This window comes from Diabrotica virgifera, chromosome 4, assembly GCF_917563875.1.
Source record: "Diabrotica virgifera virgifera chromosome 4, PGI_DIABVI_V3a".
Classification (NCBI taxonomy): Eukaryota; Metazoa; Arthropoda; class Insecta; order Coleoptera; family Chrysomelidae; genus Diabrotica; species Diabrotica virgifera.
Window position 1 is genome coordinate 232,436,152 of NC_065446.1, and position 20,878 is coordinate 232,457,029.

The 20,878-nt window shown below is 34.3% G+C and overlaps 1 protein-coding gene across 39 annotated transcripts in view; it reads left to right on the forward strand.

Annotated features, from left to right (window-relative positions):
• The window catches only part of LOC114327522 (microtubule-actin cross-linking factor 1), an 865,580-nt gene that overhangs the window by 830,752 nt on the left and 13,950 nt on the right, over nucleotides 1–20,878 (forward strand). For 29 of the 39 annotated variants that reach the window (XM_050648743.1, XM_050648753.1, XM_050648735.1 and 26 more), the window contains 3 exons: nucleotides 9,518–9,776; nucleotides 13,966–14,110; nucleotides 15,799–15,858. In XM_050648743.1, the coding sequence (XP_050504700.1) occupies nucleotides 9,518–9,776; nucleotides 13,966–14,110; nucleotides 15,799–15,858 (464 nt within the window). Of the gene's footprint in view, nucleotides 1–4,277; nucleotides 4,355–7,575; nucleotides 7,675–9,517; nucleotides 9,777–13,965; nucleotides 14,111–15,798; nucleotides 15,859–19,347; nucleotides 19,417–20,878 lie in introns of those variants that run through there. The other 10 variants (XM_050648741.1, XM_050648748.1, XM_050648756.1 and 7 more) reach the window with 5 other exon arrangements.

Sequence of the window (20,878 nt, forward strand, 5' to 3'; positions counted from 1 at the left end):
CAAAATACAATTAATTAAATTTACCTTTATATAATAATTGCATATCATATCAATATTGTGGAGCAATATATAATTTTTCTGCGTCAATGACAGAAGGTATGAAATATACGTCAATTTGACAATTTCAATTGACAATATGAATTATTTAAGATAGATGCAATATTTCTCCGCGACTCGCGCACGGTCGTTTCTCGTTTCCCTTTCCAAGTACTTGCACACCCCGATATTCGGGGTTTATTTGTATATTTAATTTTGTATTTATGTCACAATATGACAACATCTCAGTTATTTTATCATCATTCCGTTCCTTATTATTGTCTAATGTAGGTATTTTTATAGATCTAGGTTTTATTTTTATATTAATGATTTTAACATTTGTATTATGACGTTTCTTAAAAAAATAAATTTAAGCAATACTTTGTTATGTAGACGATGTATCAGGCTACACAAAAAGCACGTTACGTTTTGAAAAAAAAAACAAGTAGGAAAAAACCTACAGGAAAAAGATTTTATTATATACCTTTGAAAGAGACACTCGAATACTATTTTTCTTCACAATCTCCCAACAAATTCATGCACTTATCATAATCACAGCTGTAAACTAGCTTTGAAATACCATTGTCATAGAATTCTGCCGCCTCAGACTTTAACCAGGTGTTCAACGCCGTCAAGTAGCTCCGCATCGTCATCAAAACGCTGCATTGCAATTCAGGTCTTCATTGCTCAAAACAGGTGGTAGTCGCTAGGTGCAAGATCCGGACTATACGGCGGATGAGGAAACACCTCCCACTTGAATTGAAGAGACAAGTTCATCAGTCATAATGTTTGGTCGTCCAGTTCGTTGTTTATCGTGCACATTGGTTCGGCCGTTTTTGAATTTAATAAACCATTGACACACTCAGCCTTTAGTGATCACATTGTTCCCATAAACAGCACAAATTACGCGATAAACTTCAATTGGGTTGTTGTTTTTAGCCAACAAGATGAAGTTTTTAGATGGCAGAAGTAGCATCGGAAGAAGACGAATTTCATGGCTGAAGAACCTGAGACAATGGTTTGGATGCAGCTCAAAACATCTATTTAGAGCTACTGCCTCAAAAATTAAAATAGCTATGATGACTGCCAATCTCCGTAGCGGAGATGGCACCTGAAGAAGAAGAAGCCAACAAGAACCGTATTATCGCATCTCACAACTGGCGGGGTTTCCGATCGCGGCACACATTTCAAACAGTTGTTGTAAAATAACGAGAAGAAACAGTGAATTCTCGCTAGCACGACTGGACAGCTACTGAACGGAGGAACGCCACAAAGCTGCGCTAGCCCCGCCCCTGGCGGCTACAAATTAAAACGTAACGAACTTTCTGAATAGCCCTCTGGACATGTTTAATACGTGGAGAGCTAGTTGGGTTAACTGAGGAGAGTGCCCTAGTTGTGTGTGTAGCAACTGGCAGGGAACGAGTTTAACAGTGATTTTTAGGCGAGCGATTTTTACGACAATTTTATGGGTATCTAGTTTTGTAAATTCGAAAATCAGTAAAATGTTTTACGACCGACTGTTAAAATAGTTATTTATGAAACAGTTCGTGAAGTATGCTTTTTGCGAACGAACGCGATATTTAGAGCACGAGCGACAGCGGAGCGAGTGCTATACATCGCGTAAGTTCGCAAAAAGTACTTCACGCACAGTTTCATACAATATTTTATCTACGATAAACAAATAAAAAAACTGTAACTCTTCGTCACTGGAATTCATTTATATTCTACAATTTTTAGAACTTTGACATTTAAAAATTCTAACTTCTTTCAAACCACAAAACTGCCAAAACTTTTGTTGTAATTTATTGCTCACATGTCATCACCATGACAACGCGAAAGTTAAGGATATTTGATTATATGAAAGTGTGCCAAAAACAGTGCGAAAAAGTAAATCCCATTTAAAATTTACTTCACGCAGTTTTTAGTTTGTGAAAACTATCATTATAGATAGCAGTGCGTGAAGGATTTAAAGTGTGCGTGAAGTAACAACGTATTTTAATTGGGATTTACTTTTTCGCACTGTTTTTTGGCACGCTTTCATATAATCAAATATCCTTAACTTTCACGTTGTCATGGTGATGACATAATTACAACAAAAGTTTTGACAGTTTTGTGGTTTGAAAGAAGTCAGAATTTTGAAATGTCAAATTGATAAAAATTGTAGATTAGAAATGAATTCCAGTGACGAAGAGTTACAGTTTTTGTATTTGTTTATCATAGATAAAATATTTGTATGAAACTGTGCGTGAAGTACTTTTTACGAACTTACGCGATGTATAGCACTCGCTCCGCTGTCGCTCGTGCTCTAAACATCGCGTGCGTTCGCAAAAAGCATACTTCACGAACTGCTTCATAAATAACTATTAGTAATAAGTCGTAAAATAGAAACATAAGACAGGTGTGTAGAAAGATTTGATTTAAATTTTTTTTTGTAACGAAGCTCTGATCTGATTTTGGTGCCGCGTTAAGTACTATGTAAATAATATTTTTTGCAATAAATATAAAAGGGCTCGATTTATGAGGTAAAAAGTTTTTAAAAGATATTTAACCAAGCTTGAATTTTTTGTGATCATTTATGATAATGAAATAAGTTACAAGCCGTAACAGCGTTCATATTAAATAGATAAACATTTATTTATAACGAACAAAGAACTATTTTGAAACGTCTGATAAATACCGTATCTTTTTAGCATGAGCATGTTTGATTATTCTTAAGTATTCAGTATATAATGTGAAATAGTACCACCAATCACAGCACAACTTGAATTACGTTTTTATGGATTTAGAAGAAAAAATGAGTATCCCCTGTATGAATGTTTTGCTACTTTCTCTTTGTGTGTTAGCAAATATTAAAACCGCTTTATATTAGTTGTATACCTAAATATGATTTGAATACCGCCCAGGAATTAATCCGCTTTGGAGAAACATCACTTTTAATATCAATATTTTTTTTATTAGTCGAAGTTCAGATTCGATTCAGATCACTATTGAAATAAACGTTATTTATGCATCGTTAACACCCTCATTGTATTCGCCAACTTTACTCGTCAGATGTTAAAACACTGGACATTATTGTATGGAGTTGAACGCTGGACGCTCACAAGTCGCTATTAGATAGACTTCAGTCTTTCGAAATGTGAGTCTATCGAAAGCTGCTACGCATAAGCTGCGTCGATAGAGTGACAAATGAAGGTATATTACATCGTTTAAAAAAACAACCCGAAGTATTGAAAACCGTAAAAATAAGAAAATTGGAATGTTTTGCCCATGCCATGCGACACCCAGAACGTTATGGATCCTCCATCTTATTTTTCCTGGCAAATGATATGGAAATTGAGGTCTCAGTTGAAGAAGAACAACGTGGATAGAAAAAAGAAGATACTGGCCAAAAGCGTATTTTTTAAATGAGTCATTGTCATTTTGTTTATTTTGTAGTGACAGTTCAGTTATGGGTACCTATACGATTTAAAATTTAATTCCCCAAAGGATTTCACATCATCATAATATAATAGATACTCATCACATATTTATAGACTTAAAGACAGTCTAAGACTCTGTAAATAGGTGAGGTAATCAAGCAATAAACCTACCAATTTTTTGCAGTTGATGGATCTCAATGAAATTGGTTGCAGTCGATTCGTAATAGCCTTGGGAAATTTTTTGAACTAAAGTCATGATATCAAAATGAAAATTTCATTATTGAACAAGGAAAATGCATTTTCCAAAGTACATTTAGAAGTGATGAAAAGTGATAAATTTGTAATTCGGAAATAATCGGCGAAAAATAAGTTAAATCTTGCTACTCGGAGGGTTTTTGAGTTTTATGGAAAATCCATACAAAATCAATCCAAAATCTTTACACGGTGATTTTTGGGATCGCTGAACACGAATATGTCGGTGATGATGATGAGGATATTTCGAAAGAAAAGGAAAGGCGAATCTATGGAGTGGTTAATGACATATTTTTGGCATATTTTTGTTGATTTTAAATTCATCCATTTTTTACACCTTTTATTATTATTTTTTAATAATTATGTTTGAATTAGACTAATTGAACTATCTTTTAATTGAACTTTTGATTAGACTAATTGAAGTATTATTATTTCAAATCAAATGTAGGTATGTATGTTGATTTAGTTTTTGCACAACACACAAAGAGAAATGGTTTGAATCTGAGGTACCTACTTTATTAAAATCGTTAAATTTCGGTACCTCTTCTGATTGGCTAATTGATTGTTTAGTTGCTGTTATTGGGCCAGAAAAGGATCATCATAAGCTTTTGTATTTGTCACAAGTGCCCATGGTAGGTATTGAACAGGTTAGTAGAAGTCCAATTTAAATTTTTTCGATGCGTTTTTTAAATTACTTTTACATTAAATTGAAATTAATTAGTTATAGCGTAACAACCACTCCGCGTTTGCTTCCTTCTATTCTATTTCTATTTAGTCCAAGATTGGATAAATGAAAGTCCGTATTGTTATCCCTTAGGTAGTCGTCTTCACAGTTGGATATAAGCATTCCGTATATATTTTTTGTCTAATTCTAGAATGTTTCCCGTATTTAGATCTCCACCTTTTTTGTTCGGTCCATTCTTCCTCATTTCTGGCTCTATCTCTCATTATTCCTTTGATTCCTTCTCTCCATTCCAGTGCTGGTCTTCGTCTCCTTCTTCTATTCCATGGAACATAGTTTGAAGCCTGTTTTGACCATCGTTCATCATTCATTCGCATTACATGCCCGTACCATAAAAGCTGTTTGGACTCTATTGTATCTACGGCATTGTAGATCCTTCCTGTTCTTCTTCTTATTTCTTCATTTGGGATGCGATCAAGTCTAGATATCCGACACGCTCTTCTTAGATAGTCCATTTCTACTACTTCCAGTTTTTTCTTCTCGCTCATTGTCATTTGCCAACATTCAGATCCGTACGTCAAAATTGGTTCTACAACCGACTTGTAGATTGTCATTTTGGTTTGTAAACTAATTTTAGGAGACCAAAGTAACCAGTTTAGTGTTTGTACCACATTTCGGCCCTGTTGTAATTTCTGCTAGATGTCCCGTTTCGTTGTTCCTTCCTTCGCTATGACTGTCCCTAAGTATTTAAATTCTTCGTATTTTTTATATTTCTAATCGAGAGTTGTGGGTCTCTCGTGAGTATATGGTACCTGGACTGGAGGTCTTGTTTGATTTGTGATATTGGAGACTGAGTGTAAATCCTTTCCTTATGACACATGAAGATTTATTGCTAGTGAATGGCTTAGTTTACCAAATACTATCTAGATCAGACTTTTTTATATCACGAGTTGATATGTTGACGAGTTGACCTTGAAAATATTTTGGGTCACAGTTATTTGTTCTATGTTTGTTGTGGAGGTTTTTTCCTCTGTGTTATTATTATCAATAATTTGCTTTAAGTTTGGTTGAAATTTACAACTAATACACCTTAATTAACCAGTCTGAGTCGAGTGTTCCACTCTGCCCATCCCTCTCGTGGACTAATGTCCACTTGAAACAACACCTCAGGCCTATGTCTGGGTACCATATGATGAGAAAGCATCATCCATTTGCTATCCATAATTGGATTTATGATGTTAATATGTCCTGATTTAACCTGCTCAGGTTGGCTAGCAATCCTTAGTATTCCATTCTCACCTCTCCCCTTATTAGCTGCTGTTGGTGTACCCATCATAACCCCGCTGATCCCGTGGAGAACAGGTCTTTGCACCGTGCTCAGTTTGAGGATGGCACTTATTGGATAATATGGTGGTATATTTTCTCCCTATTTCGCTATGTCCTTGATCTATTTTATACTCAGTCTAAGTAGTTTTTAGTCTAGTTTTTTTTTCTGTTATAGTATTCTTGTACCAAGCTGAAGATTCGATAAGTTGTATTTAACTATTTAATAATTATATTTTATTTCTCCATTTTCCCTCCTTTCCTTCATTTTAATTTGATAAAAATATAGTTTGATTTTAAGCTAACGACGATTTTGTGTGCTACTATTGTTAAATCTTCAAAATTGATTTTTATTCCAGTTTTAATCTGGGGTTTATGTTGACATTTAAGATATCTGTAAATGGTGTTCAGTAGATATGGATATTAAAGGTGTATCTCACAATGGCATTCCCCATTTCCCTGCTTCTCTTCTTCTTACATCTATCCTTCAGCTTCTTTGATGTTGATACCAAAACTTAGTATGATATCTTTTTTTTTATCAGGTTTTTTTGGAGATTATGATCGAGATATACAGGGTGGTCCTTAAGTAATTGTACAAAAAGAAACAGTAGATTCCTACACTCTAAAATATTACGATTTAACCCAACTTACTTTAATAAAATGTTGATATTAAGATAGATACAGGGTGGTAAACTTTTTTTTATTTATTATTGAATATTTCCTGACAGGTATGAGATAACAACATGAAATTTGGTATATGGAGGTGTTTTTGGTCGAGAAAACTAAATTCCCTACCAAAAATTATGTATTGCCCAGAGAGCGCCACATACGCCTTTCAGCACTCATTTATTACGTTCAATTTTTTTTATCCCTCACTCTGTATAATTTTGACATTAAAATTTTTATTCTCCTATTAGTTTTACTTAAAAAAGGTATACTTCTTTCATCTCCCTAAACTCAACCGTTTTCGAGATAAACACATTTTAAATCTGCGATACACCATCATTTTTAGCATAATATCATTGTAGTTACACCCGAAAAATAACTTAAAACCATAATAATTGTGCCAGTTCTCAAATTTATGTCATTGCATCGCAAATTCCATTTGAAGAAATTTGCGATACATTTTTGGATAAGTTTATGGTTTTAAGTTATTTTTCGGGTGTAACTACAATGATATTATGCTAAAAATAATGGTGTATCGCAGATTTAAAATGCGTTTATCTCGAAAACGGTTGAGTTTAGGGAGATGAAAGAAGTGTATCTTTTTTAAGTAAATCTAATAGGAGAATAAAAATTTTAATGTCAAAATTATACAGAGTGAGGGATAAAAAAAATTGAACGTAATAAATGAGTGCTGAAGGCGTATGTGGCGCCCTCTGGGCAATACACAATTTTTGGTAGGGAATTTAGTTTTCTCGACAAAAAAAACCCCCACATACCCCAAATTTCATGTTGTTATCAATCTCATACCTGTCAGGAAATATTCAATAATAAATAAAAAAAAAGTTTAACTTTACCACTCTGTATCTTTCTTAATATCAACATTTTATTAAAGTAAGTTGGGTTAAATCGTAATATTTTAGAGTGTAGAATCTACTGTTTCTTTTTGTACAATTACTTAAGGACCACCCTGTAATTTTTGCTACTTATTTTTATTTTACCTATGTCCTATATTGTGATTTTAAAATACTTTGGTCTCGCATATACAACAATATAATATGAGTGGTTGTTATCTATTAAACAGTCCCATAAAAGTACACATTTGTACATAAAAATAAACAATAAATAAAAAGCTAGTTGACTTAGAATTAGTAAAAATATAAAACATAAAAAATTAATAAGGCAATGTTTCTATTGAAGATCGTATTAACAAGTCCGGATCACGTAAGCATTGTATTGGTAAGTACAAAGTTGAAAAATGTAGAGATATATGTGTGCTGTTAACACCGTTTATATAATATTCTGAAAGATTAAAAGAACACAGTAAATGATGTTTTTAAGTTGTTCGCCATAATGGATGGATTAACTTGTAACGTCCATTTCAGGATACTTTTTGAATTTGTTGTACCACGTGCATTATTGAATCGGTTGAGATATTCTAGAAAAGCTTCCAAAATTATTCGTCGGACAAAACTTTACACTAAAATCGTCGGAAAACAACGAACTTTTAAGTATACCAGTATATAAGTCCTGTCACGGCGCCAAATGTTACGTTTGGAAAGTCTCGGAAATATCTTTTATACACTTCCATAAATTCGTGAGATTTTTTCGGTTGTTGGGGCTAGGAATACTGGGGCTCTATGAAGTTTTTCTATTTAATTTGTCTTCTTACCGCCTCTTGTTAGTCAGCATGTTTCATTTTGGATGCCGTCAACTTCCTGTCATGGGTCAATCCGGACCAAACCGGGCAAGACTTGCTCGTTTCTGGCTGTCACTTTGTTGTATTTTCTGTCATTGGTGTCTATATGTCAGCGTCCTGTCAAGCATGACACTCAAGTAGATTGGTTTCTCTGTGTATTCGAGACTGACACCATCCCGTCGGACTTGGATCCTCATTTTTTCCTGGGTTTGGAGTTGAAGGAACTGACTTGCGTCTTAGCTGGGTTCGGTTTGAGTGAATTTTTTTGGTAGCAGATCAGCTTGATGTCGAGGGTCTGCTGTAGTTACTTTTCTGGATAAAACGTTATCTCCATTTATGTTGATACTATACTAGCTTAGATCTACCTTCTTATAAGTATGTCTTAAAAGCATCGTGAATAGCTTTGGAGAGACGGTGTCTCCTTGCCGTACTCCGCGCTGAATACAGAATTTGTTTCTTGTTCGAATAGTCTTATGCTAACGGTGGCATTTTGGTAGATATATTTTATTATGTTAGTATAGCGATGATCTCTTCGGCGTTCGGTCAATGTTTCTGCCAAACAAGTGGCTCGCAAAATATTTAAGCAAGATGGGAATTTTAACAATTTAGGAATACTGTTGGAAAACTATGGCTATATAGAAGTGGAAAGTGTCTGGATATTAGTGAAACTCATAGGATACCAAGAGGTCTTAAGCTTAAGGGAAACGAGTAAAATCAAGAGAGTCAAGGATATCACAGAAAAAACTATGAGACAGACAATGAAATAAAGACCTCAGAGAAAGTTATTCGAGAACATTGAAGACGGGATACTAGACAGAAGAAAGGAGCGAAATAGTCACATAAGTATACTGAAACGGCATGAACTAGAATAGGCGTAAGTCAAGGAAGTAGGAAAAATAAGAGGAATAAGAACTTTTTAATGCGGTATTAGATTAAATAATATTGGGCTTCTCGTAGCCAAAAAAATCTAAAAACTTTAAAAAGAATTGAGGTTACGTGACACTTAAAAACATCTTTTACACACTTTCAAACAATTTTTTTATCATTTGTGTAGAGTTTTTGGTCGGTTTCATATGAGTTTAGTAAACTGTCTATTATTTTCACAAGCAATAATGTGTTTACACCAAAAATTACTTTACTAATTTTGGTGAACAGCTTATTTTAATAATTTTTGTAGACATTTTATTTAGTAATAAGATAATCTCGAATAAGGAAACTTTTGTTTTGCTTTACTCAAAGAGTCTAAAATTAAAAATGCATGACTTTAATGGTTTAGTTGTACATATAGCTGGAGCAGATTATGCTCATATATTGGTCATTATGTAAAAACCCCATTGAAATTACACGTTTTTAATACTAGGCTCTTGAATTAATCTAGAATAGCAAAGTATCAACCTTATAATCGTATTGAATGGGAAGCTAAAGTTATACTTTTTTCACCAGGTCAGAGAACGTTCCCAGCGATCAGTGCCCATGGGCAGCCTACCAAGAACATCGAAATCGTCTCTCTCAGCTGGAACCCCAGACTCTCTCTCAGATAACGAAAGTTCTACATTCCGTACTCCCAGGAAGCCGTCCTACAGGTCAACGTTAACTCCAGGCGGTTCAAGAAGTAATTCTAGGCCCCAATCCAGGACTGGAAGCAGGCCGGGCAGCAAGCCGCCGTCTAGGCACGGATCGAACCTTTCTTTGGATAGCACAGGTAATATAAAATACTGTACCAGCTAAAAGGATTTGATTAAATTGTGTCTATGGACCATCTGTTCTTGCTATGGTTATCTCCTTTGTGATAATCTATACCAGCGATACTCAACCTTTTTCTTTCGTGGGCCACATAGTAGCTATTGCCACAGCTTGCGGGCCGCACTCAAGATGAAGAAGAAATACTTGAATGGTGAATAGAGGTAAATGAGGCGGTTCTAGGCATACTAAATTTATTGCTCCACCGACTTTATAGCCGAGTTACAGGGTGTTTTATCGATTTTGCCCATTTTTTTCTGGACCCATAACTTAAGAACCACCTTGTATATTTTTTTGATATTTGATACATATTTAGAATCCAAACCACCCAACAACTAATCACAAGAAAAATCCAGGTCCGGATTAAACAAAATTATAAATCCACTTTGACCTTGAAACAACATCCTGTATATTGACATTTTCAAAACTCGTTTGCACATTTGAAAAGAGCTTTAATGGAGCTTCCATTTTTTGTGCAGGACAATCCAATGACTGTAATTTTGAAATTATGTCGAAACTTTTAAGAACTCGTACTTTTAAAACAAAAATTTCGATATAATTATTTCAAAATTAATGTCATTAAATTGTCTGCGCAAAAAATTGAAGCGAGCAATTATATTTAGTTTTTATGCTCTTTTTAAATGTGCAGATGAATTTTGAAAATTTTAATATACAGGGCGTTGTTTCAAGGTCACAATTATTTTAATTTTTTTTTGTTAATCAGGAACTGAATTTTTCTTGTGATTACTAAATGGGTCGTTGCAATGTAGTAAATAAGTATTGAATATTTTTAAAATGAGTATTTGTTCATTAACTTTAATAATTTATTATTAAACGTTAATAATAACTTGCTTTTAATCAGAGTTCTTAGAAATTTCAATATAATTTAAAATTAAAGGCATTAAATTGTCTGCCTCACTCCCAAACATGCCTCAAACACATCGGCACACTATCAAATAATAATTAGAGAAAACACGTGAAATTTGACAAATAATTTGATCACAGGGCCCTTTAGTTAGCCTTCGGGCCGCATAAAAACGCTAGAGGGCCGCAGGTTGAGTATCACTGGTCTATACCATTTGGCTGCGTACCTATCTTTTGAATTAGCTATTCCTCCTAGATATTTACGGTTACAGAATAATGAAATTTTCCCAAAACTTCTTCCTACTAGATCGTCTGATTCGGACATCGTGCCATCTTGAATTTTCAATAATTTCTCTTCAACTTTCTCCATTTTCCTATATCCTCTACAACTCTGAAGCAATGGTTTAGTGGAGCGCCGACCTCTTTTGTAATGTGGTCCAGATACCTTGTTGGTGATCATCCCCGGGCTCTCGCTCTTTGCACCATTCCCTGCCATATCAGCTTCCTACAGCCTACATCCTCTGGAATTGGTTATAAGGGGGCCCAGATACACAAATTGATTCTGATAATGACTTCTTCTTCTTCAGCCTGTGTTCGTCACTGCTGGACATAGGCCTCTTCCATTTGCTTCCATCGATTTCTACTCTTGGCAATTCTCATCCACTGCTTGCCCGCGACTTGTTTGATATCATCTGCCCACCTCTTCTGCGGTCTGCCTACTCCTCTCTTGGTCTCCAGTTTGTTAGTCTCTGTGTCCATTTTTCGGGATTATCTCTGGCAACATGTCCGACCCACTGCCACTTTAGCCTTGCTATACGTTCTGCGACATCAGTAATCTTTGTTCTTTCACGAATGTCAATATTTCGAATTCTGTCTCTCAAACTAATTCCTAGCATGGCCCTCTCATTCGTCCTTTGGGTTATACTGAGCTGCTCTAAGGTTTTCTTTGTAAAGGCCATGGTCTCCAGTCCATATGTAGTTATAGGCAAGATACATTTGTCATAAACTCTACGTTTTAGACACATTGGTATATCCTTATTCTTCAAGATAAAGCTTAACTGGCCGAAAGCTACCCAAGACAACTGTATGCGTCTTTTTTTTCTGCTATTTGGTTTTCTTTGCCGATTTTAATAGTATGGCCAAGATATATAGGGTGAGGCAGGTAACTGGCCTATTAGAAATATCTCGAGAACTAAAGGCAACAGAATCATGAAAATTGGAATAAAGGGGTTTTGAAGGATGATTTATTAAATGAAAATATTTTCATCTCTTTGCAACTTCCGGTTATACCGAAAGTTGCTTATAACTTCGTTTTTTTAAATGGGACACCCTGTATATTTTTACATTTTTGGATTTTCCTCAATATCTTCTTTCTTAAAATATGAGGTTTTGTAATATTATACAGGGTATTTTAAGAGATATTTACGTTTTTTTATTAATTTCGTAGTAACATTCACACCCTGTAGAATTGTAATAGTTTGACATTAAAAACTCTGCTTACGTTCAAGTGATTTTTAATATAGTCTACTATTGTTAAGAATCATTAGTATAGCTAATTTTGAAATTTTAATATACAGGGTTGGTCAAAACTCGGAATGAATATTTTCTCAGTTTTCTTAAATGGAACACCCTGTATTTTAGTATTGTAATGAAATGATATTTCATGGTACTTTTTTATTTTATAAGTATTCCCTATACCTAACTGCTTTAATTTGTCAGTTATTGGTGATTTAAGCTAAACATTAATTGCAACAAAAAATACGTAAAATTTTATTAGGTTGGCCGTGAAAATATTCAATCACAAATATTTTTTCAGAAATAAATACATATTAATCCAGACTAATCCTTAAAATTACCAATAATGGTTTAGCTATCAAAATAACTACGTAGTTAAGATTGTTGGTGCGATTAACAATTAAGCACAAATTAAAGCAGTTAGGTATAGGGAATGCTTAAGAAATAAAAAGTACCATAAAATATCATTTCATTACAATACTAAAATACAGGGTGTTCCATTTAAGAAAACTCAGAAAATACTCATTTCGAGTTTCGACCAACCCTGTATACTAAAATTAAAAATTTAGCTATACTAATGATTCTTAACAATAGTAGACTATATTAAAAATCATTTGAACGTAAGTAGAGTTTTAGATGTCAAACTACTACAATTCTACAGGGTATGAATGTTGCTACGAAATTAATAAAAAAACGTAATTATCTTTTAAAATACCCTGTATAACATTACAAAACCTCATATTTTAAGAAAGAAGACATCGAAGAGAATCCAATAATGTAAAAATATACAGGGTGTCCAATTTAAAAAAACGAAGTTATAAGCAACTTCCGGTATAACCGGAAGTAGCAAATAAATGAAAATATTTTCATTAAACAGATGACTCTTCAAAATCCCTTAACACAAATTTTCATGATTCTGTTGCCTTTAGTTCTCGAGATATTTCTAATAGGCCCTTTATTTGCCTCACCCTGTATATAGTGGTCTATATTTTCAAGACTGACGTTGTCAATAACAAGATTAGTTTGTACATTACTCATTATTTTTGTTTTCTGAAGATTCATTTTGAGACCTATTTTATTTGACTTCTGGTTTAATTCCTTCATCATTTGCTCCAGTTCCTTGATATCTGTACTGAATAATACTATGTCGTCCGCAAACCTCAAATGACCCAAACGTGCACCATCAATGTTTAGACCTTTTTCGTCCCAGTCGAGCTGTTTGAATACATTTTCCAATTCTAAGGTAAAAAGTTTTGGTGAAATAGTATCACCTTGTCTAATACCTTTACCAAGGCGTATTTTTTGGTTTTTTCGTCTTCATTGATTTTGATGTGGAATGTGGCCTGTTCATAAATGTTTTTAATGAGTGTAGTGTACCGTGAGTCTATTCGAGCATCCCTTAGGGGGCAAAATGGACCAGGTTTCAATACTATCGAAAGCCTTGTGAAAGTCAATAAATGGCATATGTAAAGGTACATTATATTCTGTGGTTTTTTCTACCAGTGTTCTGATGGTGTGTAAGTGATAGTTAGTACCAAACCCTTTTCGAAATCCCGCTTGTTCAACCGATTGATATAAATCAAGTTTTTGTGTTATGCAATTATTCTATTTTGTGTTTTTGGGTTATTATTCTTGTTAGCAATTTGTATAAGTGTGACAACAAACTTATAGGTCTGTCTGGTTGTTATTTCTTCTATCTATGCTCACAATTGTTGGTTTTTGATTTATTTACGGACACCCCTGCTTCGTGCATTAATATTACTTCCTTGTAGATGATGCTACTCCATCGAGAATACCAAGAAGGACACCAACATCAGGAAGAAGCTCAGCTCTTTCGACGACTAAAAGCATCAACGGTTCTGGCTCTAGGCCACGCACACCAAGCGGTTTGATATCTCCAGCTAGTCCCGTTGGAAGGTGAGTTTGTTCAAATATTACTTTACTAATATTTAAATAGAACAGTAACTGAAAAACTAAAAGTATTTACAATTTAAATAAAGTATTTATAGTATAATATAATGAAAGTAACAATAGTTTTCTAATTTTGAAAACTCAATACAACAATCACTTCAGTTATAAGGATTTTCTCTACCAATTTCAAGTCATCTAAGAATATCAACGTATCCGGTTTTTGTACTTGGTCTATGGTTTGTTCTAATCGGCCGTAGAAGTCCCTTGGATTTTCCCTTCTGTATCCTATGTTTCCTGAATTTGGTCCTTTAATCCATGAATAACGCTATTCAATTCGTAAACATAATTCTCGTTGATCGCTTGTCTTCAACTGTTTTTTGCAAATCTAGGATTACCTGATTTGCATCTTTCGTTGGTTTTTCCTGCGCTTTTAGACTTTCTTCGAGTTCTTCAATTTTGCCATCCGAACTAATGTAACACTTATCGTTAAATAGTTTTTGCCAATTTCTTAATATTTCTTCAAGTTTATCTTCTCGCCCTGTCAGAACGATATCTAAACTGAATTCTTTCGCTTTTTAAAGCTTTTATTTGATCCGTCAAATCACCGGTGTCTCTTTCTGACTGGATCAGACAGTCTAATAGGTCTACAATATTACTTCTTCGATGTAGTAAGTTTTTACAAATGTCTGCCAAAGTTTTGAGAATATTTTCGATTATTCCCATATTTCCTTTCTTAGTCAGCCCTGGTCCTTCCACTTGGATTGGTTACCAAATATCCGATGAGGTTGCTCAGGTCACCGGTCGGGGGGTGAAGATAGGGATTGAGTAGAAATGGCTGAGTGTGCTAAGCGTAATACTCGCCTTGCTATCTTCCTTGTATACCGTAGACCAAAGTACACTATTATTTAAAAATGATGTTTTTAAAATTGGAAAATATTAGTTCGTGCAAATAAAGTACTGATATTGATATATTGATAAAACTAATTGCAGGAAGCGAATTATAATATTATTTTTTTTTTACTAATTTGAAATATCATGTGCATCGCATCACCATTTTCGTAGGTGGTAGAAATAACGAAATGATGTTCCACAATAAATTATATTGATTAAACTGTTATGTACAATGAATAAATATCACAAAGATTTATTTTAAGATGATTTTCATGACATCTCGTAACGCCACAAATAGTAACGGACAATTCGTAACACCGTCAATTCGTAACGTCAACACTTCGTAACGGCGACAGTTCCTAACTATACCTATTCCTATGTATATTTATTTTAAAACAATTTTCCAAATTTATTTCTCCACGAAATATGAAACGTGTTAAAAATGTTTATTCTGATGCTGGTTCGTTAAATTAATAAGCGTAATTTAAATTGCAACCGTAATACAAGTTGGTTTCCACCTTAACAAAAATAAACATTATTCAATTTTGACGTTACGAATAAGTATAGTTACGAACTGTCGTCGTTACCATTTGTGTGGTTACGAACTGTTGGATTACGATGTATTGTTAAGATGATTTCTATATACATACTTACAATTTCACATTATTTATTCATTAACTCTTGTTGATATTTTTTATTTTATACACGTTCCTTTTTTATTTTCTATAATTTTTTATTGTGGAATAATCATCGAATGACTTAAAAGTGACTAATTTGGGCATGTTGTCCTATAACATTATTAGATCGTCGGGGATACCCAGAGCATCGAGCATACCCACTTTAACAGGAATATCCACGCCAAGGTAAAAGATATTCGACGTGCACGCTTTAAAATCAACAATTAATGCGGTGTGGGGCCTACATTTTAAGCTAAATATTGTAGTGTGTTTTATTTGTGCAAATATTGGTAGAATGAAATACCTACCCTTCTGTCCAATTGCTTAATCGAGAAAGCAATAACTTTTAAGATTATAACTCCTTTATTTCACCAATTTACAATCTCTAAAGATGATAATATTACTTAAGTAATAATAACACTGAGAAATTAGAAAAAAAACCGAGTTATCTAATTCTTACTATCCAAACACAAAAATCTAGAAAATCTAGAAAAAACTAAATATCTAATCAACGAATCTCTAGATATAACTAAGAATATAACTTTGGAAAATAATAATATAGAAAAGGTTGAGTCGTATTTATATACCCAAGACAAAAAATCGATCTGTCAAAGCTTAACCTAAAGTCTGATTTAAATAGAAGATGTTCTTTAGCGTGGGCATGATTTGTAAACAGAGAGCAAAGAAAGCAAAAGATTTTAATCAGATTAGAATCGGAATAGAATTATGGAAGTTGGACAAATGCCAGACGAATGGAGAAGCAGTATAGTACCTGTCTACAAAAACAAGGGAGATATACAGCAGTATTCGCGGTGTGCAAGTACTTGGAAGGGAAACGAGAAACGACCGTGCGCGAGTCGCGGAGAAATATTGCAACTATCTTAAATAATTCATATTGTCAATTGAAATTGTCAGATTGACGTATATTTCATACCTTCTGTCATTGAAGCAGAAAAATTATATATTGCTCCACAATATTGATATGATATGCAATTATTATAGAAAGGTAAATTTAATTAATTGTATTTTGAGTGCAGTACTGCATTTTAATAACTAATTTTATTTACTACATACAATTGTTCACGTTTTCATAACATAACCTGAATCTTATTTTTTCTTCTCACTATTTTTTTGGACTATGGCCTTGACAATTATCCAGTAACCAGGACTAATATAATTGGCCAATATAATTAAAAGTGCGAATAAAAGTACAGAGCGAAGAAATAGGGGTCGCTTTGCCGAACTTGCACGGTCCCAATACAAACTACAGGGCTATAAAATGAACACCATGAAAATATGGGAGAGAGTAATTGATAGACGGATACGTGAAGAGACCGACATATCCGAAAATCAATTTGGCTTTATGCAGGGCAGATCAACAACAGACGCAATTTTCATTATAAGGCAGTTGATGGAAAAATACAGGAGTAAAGAAACAAACGCTCATATGGTATTCATTGATCTTGAGAAAGCATATGATAGAGTTCCTCGAGAGATTCTGTGGTGGGCACTCAATAAGAAAGGAGTCCCTGGTGCATATGTCAAGATTGTGAGGGATATGTATGAGGGAGTAACGACTAGTGTTAGGACAGGTGTGGGAGAGACTGATAAATTTCATGTGAAAGTAGGATTGCACCAAGGCTCGGTGCTTAGTCCTTATTTATTCTCATTAGTTTTGGATCACCTTATTTATTCTCATTAGTTTTGGATCAGATAACAGCGAAACTACAGAGTAACATTCCATGGTGCTTAATGTATGCTGATGATGTCGTGTTAGTAGGAAATAGTGAAAGAGACTTAAAACAAAAACTTTAACAGTGGACACGAGCTCTGGAGGAAAAAGGTTTAAAACTTAGTAGGACAAAGACAGAGTATTTGGAATGTTCATTTAAAGATGGAGTTACTACAAATAAAATGGTATCTTTGGATGGTGAACTGATTTTAAATAGCAATAGTTTTAAGTACCTGGGATCGGTATTACAGAGTAATGGGGAAATAGATGGAGATGCATGCAGTAGAATTAGAGCTGGATGGATGAAGTGGAAGGAAGCGAGTGGTGTGTTGTGTGACAGAAAAGTTCTAATGAAGCTGAAAGGAAAATTCTATAAAACAGCCATAAGACCGGCTATGATGTACGGAACTGAATGTTGGGCAGTGAAAAAGAAAGAGGAACAACGAATGCATGTGGCAGAGATGAGAATGCTTAGATGGATGAGTGGAGTGACAAGAAAGGATAAAATTAAAAATGAGTATATTAGGGGAAGTCTAGGTGTGGCACCAATTGATGCCAAAATGAGAGAGCATATGTTGAGATGGTTTAGTCATGTTCAACGTCGAGACGTTAATCATCCAATACGAAGAGTAGCTGAAGTACAGATTCCTGGAAGGAGTAGGAGAAGAAGACCAAAGAAGACGTGGGGGGAGACGATTAGGCAGGACTTGTTGGTAAAGGGGATTAATATTGATATGACCCAGGATAGAATTGTGTGGAGAAATGCAATTAGGGAAGCCGACCCCGCATAGGGATAAGGCAAAGAGAATGATGATGATGATGATGATGATCTTTAGCATGGGCAACATTTGGTCGATTACAAACAGTATTTAAATCAAACTTACCAAATACTTTAAAGGCAAAAACGTTCGATCAGTACGTGTTGCCGCTTCTGACATGTGGAACTGAAACATGAGCTTTTAACAAAAGCATAGTCCACAAACTTCAATTGACTCATGAGAGCCATGGAACGGAGAATGCTCAAGATTAAGAAGTGAAAAAAGGTGATATTCACTTATAAAGGTGAAATTGCAATTCTTATCACTTGGGCTTGATCATCTTCTTATCTCCCTATCGTCGCCGCCGTTTAAGTTTTCGCCTAAGAAGGAGAGCTGTCAATACATTGAGAATATCTATACGAAGCAACAAGAAGTCCGGAGGCTTGTCTTCGATATGTTAGGAATAACTTTTATTCCGACAATACATCTACAGTTTACTCTTGACAACACTCTTTACGTTGAAAAGTAAACTGTTGCATTTCATTTCAATTTGAGCTCCAACATTGTTCTACAAGTGTTTCGAGTTATTTAACTCTCATCAGGAACACTGGTGGTAGCTCAAACACTCAAACTGAAACGAAATGCAATATGTTTGACAGTTTTAGCAACATAACATGCCTGCGTACGCCAGCAGCGACCTGTATCCCAAGCAACAAGAACTCAGGAGGCTTCTCTTAGATATCGAACTAGGTGAACCGCAAATTTCATTTGCAAGTGTTCCTGATGAGAGTTGAATAACTCAAAAAACCATGTGTAGAACAATGGTGGAGCCCTGATAAGAGCCCTATTTAATTTGCTTCCAACCTAACACGATGGTACATATAAAGCTGGTAGAAATATTTGTTTCCACTCCATTTTATTCATAACTACCTAACTGAAAATCAGAAGTGTTATAATACATATTATGTACATTCCTCCTTTATTTACTTTATGTAGTAATGTAGTGTTAATCTCATAAGGGATTGTAATCAGACTGATATGTCAAACATTTGTCGAATTATTCTACCAATATTTGCTATATATTGTTTCGTCCATAAATGCAGCTTTTTTCTGGTGAAAGTTTTTTTTCTGGTGAAGGGTAAAATTGCTAAGGGATAAAAGTTATATATAAAGGACTTCTTGCAGACGAAAAAGCCCTGAGTCAACTTATTCTTTCCGGCTGAAAAGTCGTAGTCCACGGAAAGATTCAAACTAGTAAGAAACTGTCAGATTCAAATTTTTAGGTGATCAGGTGGTTAACCAAGTTATTAAAAAACATTTAATAAATAACCGTATAATACAACAAATTTGGCAAAACTCTTTATGAACAGTTTATATTTATTAAAATTCCTTAAAGTGGCTCACAGCAAAATTACAGAACGTTTTCGGTCTAAAAAGATCATCATCAGTGCTGTTAACAGGTTTATAACATTCTGAGCCACTAAAATATGTGGGTGAAAACCCTTTAAATGTTGTACAATTATGAAAGATTTCCATTATTATATTTAATTTGATGTGACGGTTAAAATTGTCCTAAATATAACATCAGGCATCACAGGACTCCCCAAACAACACGTGGCTGCTCAAGTCCGGAGGATATGTCCTCACATTACGGACAGTAATTATTCTAATCAGTTGTTAATTACTGTTCGTAATGTGAGGACATATCCTCCGAACTTGAGCAGCCCACGTGTTGTATGGGGAGTCCTGTGAAGCCTGATGCTATATCTAGGACAATTTGAACCGTCACTTCAAATTAAACATTCTTTCTTTCTCCCCTTCCTTATACCCTTTCAGGTGTCGGATTTGGGTTTAGTTTAGGTACATATTATCTATTTTCTTTCCATTTAGAGAGGTCACGTTCCATGTCGCTATTCCTATTTGTTCTGATTCGTCATTTACAAAATTAGTATTTGATTTTTCATTATTGTTGTAGTATTGCTACTACTTCTTATACTACTTACACTACCTATATTTCCACCACCCATCCTATTTCTATTAGTATGTTTACCATTTTAAATTCCTAAACCTAATCTTATCACTAATCAAGTCTATACTTTTATTTTCATTGTCCAGTGTATTCGTAATTTCCTTGTTTTCTGATCCTTGTCTGGCCTCTACTTCGTCTCTTCTCTGTCGCTCTGCTAGTTTTTTGGACTGGCTACCTCCACTACTTTTTCCTCATTGTAGTTCCATCTCCATTTATTACCATCCACTGTAATTTTTGGTAAGGTCCTTTGCTATCCATATTTTCTTGGGTTCAACATTATTTAGATTGTTCCTATTTCGTAGAATGGCTGTTTTTTCTTCTCCGTTTCCTAGTTCTATTAAGCATGTTCTAATTCCAATCTTACATGCTCTTAAAATATTAATATTTACTTGCTTTCCAATCATATTTGTTGCTCTTTCTTTCAGTGCTGCTGAATGGTCAGTATCTATTTCTAACCCACTAATAATTAAATTATTTTTCCTTTTGTCTTTATCCATTATTTCTATTGTTCGTTGAAGTTCTTTTATATCTTCTGTTATCTTTTTATTTTCTTTTTTAATCCATTCATTTTCTTCTATCAAGTCTTATCTTTTTTTGGATTTCTAGTCTTATATTATTTATTTCTTCATTATTTTGTTTTCTCTTCTTTTAGTTCTTTTATATCACTTCTGGTCTCCTTATTTTCTT